The sequence below is a fragment of the Diplotaxodon limnothrissa genome, linkage group LG9, assembly GCF_057381915.1.
Source record: "Diplotaxodon limnothrissa isolate DT_005_m linkage group LG9, D_limnothrissa_male_GT1.1, whole genome shotgun sequence".
In the NCBI taxonomy this organism is placed as follows: domain Eukaryota; kingdom Metazoa; phylum Chordata; class Actinopteri; order Cichliformes; family Cichlidae; genus Diplotaxodon; species Diplotaxodon limnothrissa.
Genome location: NC_140604.1, coordinates 10929487 through 10940605, shown reverse-complemented (window position 1 = coordinate 10940605; position 11119 = coordinate 10929487). Strand labels below are relative to the sequence as shown.

The window sequence follows — 11119 nt, the reverse complement described above, 5'->3', positions numbered from 1 at the left end:
CAACAGCCACACAGACAGATACACTCAACAAAACAGGAACACACAGATGCTTCAATCTATGCAAAGGAGTGCAAGACACAGAAAAGCGCTATATATGGCTACATTTTCAGCAATTTACCGTTTAAAAGTGGGCCCTGCATAAACAGGATGTGGACCAATTGGTGCATTCCCAAAGTAAATGTGATACGAAAGAGTAGCTAAATGCAGTTTAATAAATGGAAAATAATCCTCTCTTATTTAGCTAATCCTGAAGGAAACATAACACATGTGGAACAGAGTTAGGAATGGGTACCGGCAATGTTCCCTCGAAGCTGTGTGTGTGCACAATTGCGCACTGCTGGCACGGTCTCTGCGCACAGAAAATCTGCGTTGCGCACAAAAAAAAAAATCTAACCTGAATTGAAATTAAAATCAATACTTTAACAAGTCTGTTTTGCAGTGTTAGTCAGTGACTGGCTGCTCCCGTATGGGATCCAGCCAGTAATGCGATTCACATTCGTATATACGCAGCTAATCAATGTCGTTGACAGGCTCTGACAGCGTCCTTATGTGCCGACACCGGTGTTTTAGCGAGCAAAGCGGCGTGGCGACGTTTAGTGTGTGTCAGAACAATGAGGCGACTGCTGAGTGTTACAGGTGTTACAGCAGTGACACATCTGCTGCTGTCAGGCCTGCAGGTATCAGGCTGTTGTTCTCCTTCATCTCATAGTTGACAGAAATTATTTTTGGAGTGGCACAAATAATTTGTGTGGCATCAGATTTGATGCAATTTGATGATTGTTCTCTAAATAATTTAAAATGTTTATTTAAAAAAACGCCTTGGCTGCATTTTTAGGTAAACAGCTGCAAAAAACTTTGTTGTTTGCATAACTCAGTTACTTTTTTGAAGAAGTAACTATATAATTAATTACCCAACATTGGTCATTATTTACTGTATTTTGCAGACAGAGTTACAGACTCTCTCCCAGACCACAGACTCATAATACAAGTCAGAGCTTTATGAAAAAAAAACAAAAGAAACTTGTGTTTTCAAAATTGGAGTTCAAGTTATTTTTACTTCCAATAGTGTTAACATGCTACACAGGTCATGAACAAGATTTTTTTGTTTTGTTTTTTTAAATTTTCATTGTAAGTGGGCTAAAATAGTTAATTAAAAGTAGTCTAACATAAATGTAAATGCTGTAATTTTATTATTTTAATAAACCATGTAACTTGCATGGATTCAATGCTGGCGTCACCACAGTGCACACGTCTGCTGTTGCTCACAGTGGTCCAAGGGATCGCTCAGGGAGTTTCTGTGTTCGCTCAGACACATGAAAAATTAGAGGGAACATTGGGTGCGGGTATACCGGATACGGGTGGCTTTTTTTTTTCTTGAGATGTCATACACTTTGGATTCTAGCCAATCATTTTACGTTTCCGAGGATAGTAGGCGGGTCCAGGTACGTATGTTCTTTGAGAGCAGAGCTACAGATTAAATGTCCAAGGCAAAGCGGTCAAAAGTCTGGCTGTACTTCACAGCAAAATATGCAAACTCAGCAGCAACAAGTGCTTTAAGGTGATACTGTGATACTGTGCAAAGGAAGTAACACCTCGAATCCAATGAAAGACCTGGCAACGCAATAGCGTTTTTTTAAAAGCAGAGAAATGCATCGTATTTGATAGCTTGCTGCGAGACTTCACACCGAGCACATCTGCTGCGGGTGGGTTGCCTGTTATTGGACCTGGAGTTAGCAACATCCCCCAAAAACCCGAAGAGGAGAGTCCTGGCCCCTAGCCCTGCCAGTGTAGCAGACGGATGATGATGCAGCAGCAACCGTTCTTCTCTGCGTGAGGAGCTTAATGTTGTTCGTGTGTAATTTACGTTGAGTAGGCTAACCACGTTATTACATTAATGCATGTAAGGTGAACTAGCAAACACCGTCGTAGTTACATGCGACTGTCTTCTTGTTTGATAGAGTGATACCATACATGCCCTGTAGCTGCAGAAAAAGCTAACACCGTTATCTTTTTACAAAAAAAACAAACAGCTAAACATGTTTTCCATTATTCACCGGTTCCAAACAAAGTAGGTATGTTGTATCAAAAGAAAAGGCTAACTTGGTTATCATTTTGCAGAAAAAAGAGACTGCTAAAAATAAAAACATAAGAGGTTTTTGGACAAAGTTTGTGTTCTCCATTCTTTAAGCAATTCAATTCAATTCAATTTTATTTATATAGCACCAAATCACAACAAAAGTCGCCTCAAGGCGCTTCATAGATACAGAGAAAAACCCAACAATCATATGACCCCCTATGAGCAGCACTTTGGCAACAGTGGGAAGGAAAAACTCCTGTTTAACAGGAAGAAACCTCCAGCAGAACCAGGCTCAGGGAGGGGCGGGGCCATCTGCTGCGACCGGTTGGGGTGAGAGAAGGAAGCAACGGTTAGAGCACCATTTAAGCACCCGCACAGTTTCAAAAGTACCGGTATCGGATAAAACCTAAACGATACCCATCCCTAAACAGAGTATAGATAAGGAATCTCTCAAATACTTCATAAAATGAGCATGTAGAAAGTGATCTAGCATTCTGAATGTTCACAATGACTCTCAGAGAGAGACCTGCTTCATTTTAAATCAGCCACTCGTGTGCCACGCCCAGAGTGCTGACCATTTGGGATGTGGAAGAAAAAAATCACGCCAAGTCAATGTTCAAAGGCAATGGTCATGGCCAGTAGTGGAACAGAAAAGCTAGTTCTGCCATCAATGGCCTGATGGGCCAGTATGGGATCTATAAAAATGAGAGACAGCTACTCCTCCCTCACCCCACTCAGTATCACTGGTATGAGGTTGAGAAGGGGAAAATGCATACAGGTCAATGCTGAACACATGAGAAGCTACTTTAAGGCATATCACCCAATTTGTAATATTGCTAAACATTTCTTAAGGCAGACGAGTCATGCTGGCTGGGTCAGTGTCATTTTTGTTGTAATTGATGTCTGGTTTGTTCTGTTCCCTAGTGATGGGTAGGGATGGGTACCAGTATCCGGTGTTCTGACATAATCCTTGAAATAGTAATAACACAGTATCCTCAGCAAAGATGAATTAAACAAGTTTTATTTTAATGGAAGTTTACTTCAAGTCTTCAGATTTTTACTGTCTTTTATTTGATTACTTTAAAGTATATGATTACATTAGAGTAATTAAATAAAGACAGTTTTGATGGAGCTCCTGAGCCAGCCCAAGCTCTCTATGAAGACGAGGAAAAACTCCCCTGGGGGGGCCAGACTGACGGGAAGAAACCTCGGGAAAGCCCATTCAAAGAGAGATCCCCTTTCCTGGGATGGCTGGGGGGGGTTACAGGAATTCCAAAACACTGAAATTTAAAGTGGGCCAATTAAAAAAAATTATTTCCTGAAAAAAAGAAAGGTAATTCATACATCACACATAAATGATAACGTCTGAATTGTGTGTGTTTGTGTGTGTGTGTGATAGGCTTATCTCAGCCAAGTGTGATGCTGTAGCTCCTCCAGCGTCGGCCGCGTCTCCGGGACTTTGGTTAAACACGCGTCCAAGAAATCCCGGCAGTCTGGAAAGAAAGGAAAGAGAAAAAACATGAAGATGATAGTTCCAGTGGTCCAAGCCATCAGTCAGTCTTGAAGTGTGACGTTTTCTTACTTTTGGACAGATGTCTTTTGAATTTCAGGCGCTCCACAGGACGCCTGTCTTTTTCAGGCTCTTCTCCACAGGACGCCTGTCTTTTTCAGGGACAATCTTCACCCACAAATTCATAAAGTCCTTGTGAAGGGTCAGTTTCTCAATGATTGTTCGCCCATGGTACCTGTGGAAGATTACAGTTGTCATTAATTTTCATTAATTGTGTAAACTCACAGAAAATAAAACATTAATGCACTTCAAACCCATTTAAAAGTACCCACCTGGCTTCAGGTGCAGCATCCCCTGCCATTCTAGAGGCAGCAATTAGAAATCTTTCAGTGAAGGTTCCTGTTTTCAGGGTGACGGCTGCTCCAAGTTTGTCAGCCAGCTGGTGCAGGTGTTGAGCCGTGCTATTCCTCACTGCAACACAGCGATGGCTGAGCAAGGACAATATTAGACACACAACTCAGTGAACATGATCTCTCTTTCATGTCTTCTAATAAAATCACTACAGCTTCTTCTCTCCTCTTACGTCAGTCCTGTGTTAAACAGAGCGCTCAGAATCCGTCCATGGCTGCAATTTTCCACCATGGCATCAAGCGCCAGATTGACCTCCTGATGTAGAAAGTTGTTGTTGGTCATTGCAAGCTTCAGCAATAGAGCTCGGCCTGTTGTTTCAACTTCTGGGTCCATTGTTCTCTGGAGCTGAATGTAGAGCTCATTGATGGCATGTATGGCCTCAAAGGCTATTGCTGAGCGTTGGTTTTTCACCTAAAATGTGAGTGAAAATCATCAGTTGAGGCTGTAGTATGCACTTGAAGGGAAACTAGCTGCATGAAACGCATATAAGAAACATAAAGTGTGCAATACCTCCTCAATGAGGACCAGACACACTTCATGTAGTTTAGTCTTCAGGATGTCCGAGTGGTGCTTTGCCAGAGACTGAATAGTTTTCTACTGTCTTTTCTTAATCCTGTATTTACACAACACAACATTGAACACGACTTCAGGAACACCACAAATAACACAGCCACATTATGCAGCACTGTTTCTGTGCAGTATTTAATGTCTCCTTACTACGTTTCTTACCAGTCGTCTGAAGACAGCAGACTAAAGCTGTGGGACAGGCTCTCTACAGGTGTAGCTACAGGCGGGAGTTTGACCCTGCTCTCTCTTGGATTATTCTGACTGCACTGACTGTCTGCTTTCTTGTCTGATAATCAACGAGGTTAGTAAAAAGAAACTGTCATTTCTTCTAATTCGAAGCATGATGCAGTGATTAATTGTTCATTAAAATCTTTTTAAAAAATCTCTTAATTTAAAGTTTGATTATTCAGCATCTTCTACAGTTACTGAGGAAAACCACTTACCGTCTATAGGGACGACTTTTGCACGGCGCAGCAGCGTCCCAGGCCGAGGTCCTCGTTTTTGCGGTATGGGAACTGTTGGAGGTTTTGGAGTCAAAGGCTTTACTGCAGTAAATGTTTTGGTTGGTACTGTGTGTCCAGGTGAGGTTACAATCCCATCCTGGAAATGCTGCAGTTTTTCCAAAATAGGCCCAAATTTGTCTTTTGCTGTCAAGACTCTTATTCCACGAATGACCTTTGTGTCTGTTTAGACAAAAAAATAACTAAATAACTACAAATTGACATCTTACAAAAACAACAATAAACATTTTTCTTCCTGATTTTTTTTTTCTTCAAAAAAGCATATAAAATGAATGGACAGCAAGAATGTGTAATTTAGCATTAAAATAGATAATCTACAGTGTCAAATTTTAAAATCTAAACGAACTGATTAACAGCAGGTGTAACCACTAAAGAAAAGCATCACCTTTGAACCGACCTGCTCCTGAATGTTTAGCAGAGAAAACAGGCAATTGCGATGGACAAGCTGCTCGAGGAGGTGGAGGAACTGGAGTGAGCGGTGTCATCTCAACAGGACTAACAATGAAAGGAATGGCCCTCAGATCACTTGGTGTGTGTGTGTCTGCAGAGCTGAGGCTACTCAGACTTCTTTCAGGGTCCTCCTGATTCCAAAAGGGGTCATCCAAACAGTTCCAGCTTCCCTGGACTATCTCTGGAGAGCCTGCGCATTGCTCAGGTAAAGGTGGGAGTTGCACAGCATAATCTCTGGGTCTCTGTGCGATATGCAATGTGTCTGCCTGTTGAAAGAACACATTTGTCTTACTGCTCTGAGCTTTGTGAAAGTCCAGGATCCTGGACTCTGTGGTGAAGCGCTGACAGTTGCTCTGTCTACAGTGACTTACACAAAAATTACACTGTGCAAAGCAGCAAAATATAACACATCTCTCAGAAACATTTACATTTGATCAGCAGAGAAGTCAAGAATGAGTATGTTTAGTTACTTACATCTCCACCTGTGCGTCCCCTTGTCCGTCAACTGGACACACAGGAACTCCCTAAGCTCTTTCTTCTTCGCAGGACGCCTGTCTTTTTCAGGCTCTTCTCCACAGGACGCCTGTCTTTTTCAGGCTCTTCTCCACAGGACGCCTGTCTTTTTCAGGCTCTTCTCCACAGGACGCCTGTCTTTTTCAGGGACAATCTTCACCCACAAATTCATAAAGTCCTTGTGAAGGGTCAGTTTCTCAATGATTGTTCGCCCATGGTACCTGTGGAAGATTACAGTTGTCATTAATTTTCATTAATTGTGTAAACTCACAGAAAATAAAACATTGATGCACTTCAAACCCATTTAAAAGTACCCACCTGGCTTCAGGTGCAGCATCCCCTGCCATTCTAGAGGCAGCAATTAGAAATCTTTCAGTGAAGGTTCCTGTTTTCAGGGTGACGGCTGCTCCAAGTTTGTCAGCCAGCTGGTGCAGGTGTTGAGCCGTGCTATTCCTCACTGCAACACAGCGATGGCTGAGCAAGGACAATATTAGACACACAACTCAGTGAACATGATCTCTCTTTCATGTCTTCTAATAAAATCACTACAGCTTCTTCTCTCCTCTTACGTCAGTCCTGTGTTAAACAGAGCGCTCAGAATCCGTCCATGGCTGCAATTTTCCACCATGGCATCAAGCGCCAGATTGACCTCCTGATGTAGAAAGTTGTTGTTGGTCATTGCAAGCTTCAGCAATAGAGCTCGGCCTGTTGTTTCAACTTCTGGGTCCATTGTTCTCTGGAGCTGAATGTAGAGCTCATTGATGGCATGTATGGCCTCAAAGGCTATTGCTGAGCGTTGGTTTTTCACCTAAAATGTGAGTGAAAATCATCAGTTGAGGCTGTAGTATGCACTTGAAGGGAAACTAGCTGCATGAAACGCATATAAGAAACATAAAGTGTGCAATACCTCCTCAATGAGGACCAGACACACTTCATGTAGTTTAGTCTTCAGGATGTCCGAGTGGTGCTTTGCCAGAGACTGAATAGTTTGTAAGCCCTGTCTTTTCTTAATCCTGTATTTACACAACACAACATTGAACACGACTTCAGGAACACCACAAATAACACAGCCACATTATGCAGCACTGTTTCTGTGCAGTATTTAATGTCTCCTTACTACGTTTCTTACCAGTCGTCTGAAGACAGCAGACTAAAGCTGTGGGACAGGCTCTCTACAGGTGTAGCTACAGGCGGGAGTTTGACCCTGCTCTCTCTTGGATTATTCTGACTGCACTGACTGTCTGCTTTCTTGTCTGATAATCAACGAGGTTAGTAAAAAGAAACTTTCATTTCTTCTAATTCGAAGCATGATGCAGTGATTAATTGTTCATTAAAATCTTTTTAAAAAATCTCTTAATTTAAAGTTTGATTATTCAGCATCTTCTACAGTTACTGAGGAAAACCACTTACCGTCTATAGGGACGACTTTTGCACGGTGCAGCAGCGTCCCAGGCCGAGGTCCTCGTTTTTGCGGTATGGGAACTGTTGGAGGTTTTGGAGTCAAAGGCTTTACTGCAGTAAATGTTTTGGTTGGTACTGTGTGTCCAGGTGAGGTTACAATCCCATCCTGGAAATGCTGCAGTTTTTCCAAAATAGGCCCAAATTTGTCTTTTGCTGTCAAGACTCTTATTCCACGAATGACCTTCGTGTCTGTTTAGACAAAAAAATAACTAAATAACTACAAATTGACATCTTACAAAAACAACAATAAACATTTTTCTTCCTGATTTTTTTTTTCTTCAAAAAAGCATATAAAATGAATGGACAGCAAGAATGTGTAATTTAGCATTAAAATAGATAATCTACAGTGTCAAATTTTAAAATCTAAACTAACTGATTAACAGCAGGTGTAACCACTAAAGAAAAGCATCACCTTTGAACCGACCTGCTCCTGAATGTTTAGCAGAGAAAACAGGCAATTGCGATGGACAAGCTGCTCGAGGAGGTGGAGGAACTGGAGTGAGCGGTGTCATCTCAACAGGACTAACAATGAAAGGAATGGCCCTCAGATCACTTGGTGTGTGTGTGTCTGCAGAGCTGAGGCTACTCAGACTTCTTTCAGGGTCCTCCTGATTCCAAAAGGGGTCATCCAAACAGTTCCAGCTTCCCTGGACTATCTCTGGAGAGCCTGCGCATTGCTCAGGTAAAGGTGGGAGTTGCACAGCATAATCTCTGGGTCTCTGTGCGATATGCAATGTGTCTGCCTGTTGAAAGAACACATTTGTCTTACTGCTCTGAGCTTTGTGAAAGTCCAGGATCCTGGACTCTGTGGTGAAGCGCTGACAGTTGCTCTGTCTACAGTGACTTACACAAAAATTACACTGTGCAAAGCAGCAAAATATAACACATCTCTCAGAAACATTTACATTTGATCAGCAGAGAAGTCAAGAATGAGTATGTTTAGTTACTTACATCTCCACCTGTGCGCTTTCTCTGAATCAAATCTTCAAAGCGATGGAAAAAGTTATCTGATGTCTTTTCAGACATGCCTGAGATAAAAAGTGAACAAATTGTTTAGAAATAGAAAGTTAGTGAGTGCTGCTCAGTGTGTGAGTGGCAAGTTCTAACTGAGCTGCTCAGTAAATAACTGTTATGATGTGGAACTCACAGAGCATTTTTTGAAAATATTCATATATATACACTATTTTGTGTTTACAAAAATATCAGACATGTCTAAATCAAAGGCAGGTTATGATCTCTAATTATGATCTTTAATCAACAAATTTAAATAGACGTCCTAATCACAGCTTCTAAAACTAGACAACACTATACTGATAAATTCATATAAAACAGCAAAAAGGAGATAAAAGCACTGTCATAAATAGAGAAATAAGTACAGTAAATAAATAAATACAGTTTTTAAAAAATATAGAAAAAAAACATGTGTCATTTGTTACAACGACAACAAAATAGCAGCTTGGACAAAGCTGTTTCTTCAAGCTTCGCCTGCATTTAGGGTCTGCAAACCTCTGTCCCACAGGAAGAAGCTGAAATCCTCCAATAAGGGGTGGGAGTCATTTAAAGTAGAGTAACTCATCCTCTACAACTGCCTAGTATTCAAGGACTCTATGTTAAGATGCTCTAACATGGTACAGTACCTTCAGAAACGCCTCAAATTTCTTAGATACTGAAAATTAAATCTCTTCTCAGGAACCTTTTCTCCATTCAGTAGAAGTAGATCTAGTATTCATTTTAAAGTTCTAATGAAGACAGCAGACTAAAGCTGTGGGACAGGCTCTCTACAGGTGTAGCTACAGGCGGGAGTTTGACCCTGCTCTCTCTTGGATTATTCTGACTGCACTGACTGTCTGCTTTCTTGTCTGATAATCAACGAGGTTAGTAAAAAGAAACTGTCATTTCTTCTAATTCGAAGCATGATGCAGTGATTAATTGTTCATTAAAATCTTTTTAAAAAATCTCTTAATTTAAAGTTTGATTATTCAGCATCTTCTACAGTTACTGAGGAAAACCACTTACTGTCTATAGGGACGACTTTTGCACGGGGCAGCAGCGTCCCAGGCCGAGGTCCTCGTTTTTGCGGTATGGGAACTGTTGGAGGTTTTGGAGTCAAAATAGGCCCAAATTTGTCTTTTGCTGTCAAGACTCTTATTCCACGAATGAACTTCGTGTCTGTTTAGACAAAAAATAACTAAATAACTACAAATTGACATCTTACAAAAACAACAATAAACATTTTTCTTCCTGATTTTTTTTTCTTCAAAAAAGCATATAAAATGAATGGACAGCAAGAATGTGTAATTTAGCATTAAAATAGATAATCTACAGTGTCAAATTTTAAAATCTAAACTAACTGATTAACAGCAGGTGTAACCACTAAAGAAAAGCATCACCTTTGAACCGCAATTGCGATGGACAAGCTGCTCGAGGAGGTGGAGGAACTGGAGTGAGCGGTGTCATCTCAACAGGACTAACAATGAAAGGAATGGCCCTCAGATCACTTGGTGTGTGTGTGTCTGCAGAGCTGAGGCTACTCAGACTTCTTTCAGGGTCCTCCTGATTCCAAAAGGGGTCATCCAAACAGTTCCAGCTTCTCTGGACTCTCTGTGGAGAGCCTGCGCATTGCTCAGGTAAAGGTGGGAGTTGCACAGCATAATCTCTGGGTCTCTGTGCGATATGCAATGTGTCTGCCTGTTGAAAGAACACATTTGTCTTACTGCTCTGAGCTTTGTGAAAGTCCAGGATCCTGGACTCTGTGGTGAAGCGCTGACAGTTGCTCTGTCTACAGTGACTTACACAAAAATTACACTGTGCAAAGCAGCAAAATATAACACATCTCTCAGAAACATTTACATTTGATCAGCAGAGAAGTCAAGAATGAGTATGTTTAGTTACTTACATCTCCACCTGTGCGCTTTCTCTGAATCAAATCTTCAAAGCGATGGAAAAAGTTATCTGATGTCTTTTCAGACATGCCTGAGATAAAAAGTGAACAAATTGTTTAGAAATAGAAAGTTAGTGAGTGCTGCTCAGTGTGTGAGTGGCAAGTTCTAACTGAGCTGCTCAGTAAATAACTGTTATGATGTGGAACTCACAGAGCATTTTTTGAAAATATTCATATATATACACTATTTTGTGTTTACATGGCAACGGGAGGAAACAACCCGGCAAAATAACACATGACAGCGAGATAAATTTATTGGATTGCCAGTCAGAGAAGTGTGATTCGTCACTCCAGTAAACACATCTCCACTGCTTTAGAGTCCAGTGTTGAGATGCTTAAATCACTCCATCTGACGCTTTGCATTGTGTTTGTCAGTGTAAGGCTGGGATGCAGCTGCTCAGCCATGGAAACCAATGAAGTTTGGACATCTGTAACAACAGCAGACTGCAGATATTGGTGACTTAAGTGCACTATGAGCCTTAGCATCAGCTGACTAGCTGTCATTTCCAATTACTTCCACTTTGTTATAATATCACTAACAGCTGACTATGGAATATTTAATAGCGAGGAAATTTCATGACTGGACTTGTTGCACTGGTGCATCCTATCACATTACCATGCTGGAATTCATTCAGTTCCTGAGAGCGACTCGTCCTTTCACACATGTT

General features: G+C 41.2%; 3 protein-coding genes across 3 annotated transcripts; all 3 read right to left on the bottom strand.

Annotated features, from left to right (window-relative positions):
* Positions 1-3683: 3683 nt before the first annotated feature.
* Positions 3684-4331, bottom strand: LOC146625160 (TOG array regulator of axonemal microtubules protein 2-like). The gene is made up of 3 exons (XM_085362133.1): positions 4171-4331; positions 3920-4075; positions 3684-3822 (listed from the first exon to the last, which is right to left on the bottom strand). Exons 1-3 carry the CDS (start codon positions 4329-4331, stop codon positions 3684-3686), a joined length of 456 nt encoding a protein of 151 aa, XP_085218259.1.
* A 392-nt stretch (positions 4332-4723) lies between these two features.
* Positions 4724-5960, bottom strand: LOC146625159 (uncharacterized). The gene is made up of 4 exons (XM_085362131.1): positions 5919-5960; positions 5472-5802; positions 5009-5248; positions 4724-4851 (listed from the first exon to the last, which is right to left on the bottom strand). The coding sequence occupies exons 1-4, from the start codon at positions 5958-5960 to the stop codon at positions 4724-4726; spliced, it is 741 nt and encodes a 246-aa protein (XP_085218257.1).
* A 168-nt stretch (positions 5961-6128) lies between these two features.
* On the bottom strand, positions 6129-10481 carry LOC146625158 (uncharacterized). Its single transcript, XM_085362660.1, has 11 exons — positions 10407-10481; positions 9901-10198; positions 9527-9679; positions 8462-8538; positions 7923-8253; positions 7460-7699; positions 7179-7302; positions 6957-7062; positions 6619-6857; positions 6368-6523; positions 6129-6270 (listed from the first exon to the last, which is right to left on the bottom strand). The coding sequence occupies exons 1-11, from the start codon at positions 10479-10481 to the stop codon at positions 6129-6131; spliced, it is 1941 nt and encodes a 646-aa protein (XP_085218786.1).
* Positions 10482-11119: the final 638 nt, after the last annotated feature.

Excerpts from the sequence above, each read along its gene's own strand:
- LOC146625160 (XM_085362133.1), bottom strand. The coding sequence starts at position 4,331 with ATGGACCCAGAAGTTGAAACAACAGGCCGAGCTCTATTGCTGAAGCTT. Across the intron at positions 4,076-4,170 it reads CTGTTTAACACAGGACTGAC|CCATCGCTGTGTTGCAGTGA; the intron begins GTAAGAGGAGAG and ends GTCCTTGCTCAG. Across the intron at positions 3,823-3,919 it reads GATGCTGCACCTGAAGCCAG|GTACCATGGGCGAACAATCA; the intron begins GTGGGTACTTTT and ends AATCTTCCACAG.
- LOC146625159 (XM_085362131.1), bottom strand. The coding sequence starts at position 5,960 with ATGTTTCTGAGAGATGTGTTATATTTTGCTGCTTTGCACAGT. Across the intron at positions 5,249-5,471 it reads AGGAGCAGGTCGGTTCAAAG|ACACAAAGGTCATTCGTGGA; the intron begins GTGATGCTTTTC and ends TTGTCTAAACAG. Across the intron at positions 4,852-5,008 it reads AAAAGTCGTCCCTATAGACG|ACAAGAAAGCAGACAGTCAG; the intron begins GTAAGTGGTTTT and ends GTTGATTATCAG.
- LOC146625158 (XM_085362660.1), bottom strand. The coding sequence starts at position 10,481 with ATGTCTGAAAAGACATCAGATAACTTTTTCCATCGCTTTGAAGATTTG. Across the intron at positions 7,303-7,459 it reads AAAAGTCGTCCCTATAGACG|ACAAGAAAGCAGACAGTCAG; the intron begins GTAAGTGGTTTT and ends GTTGATTATCAG. Across the intron at positions 6,524-6,618 it reads CTGTTTAACACAGGACTGAC|CCATCGCTGTGTTGCAGTGA; the intron begins GTAAGAGGAGAG and ends GTCCTTGCTCAG.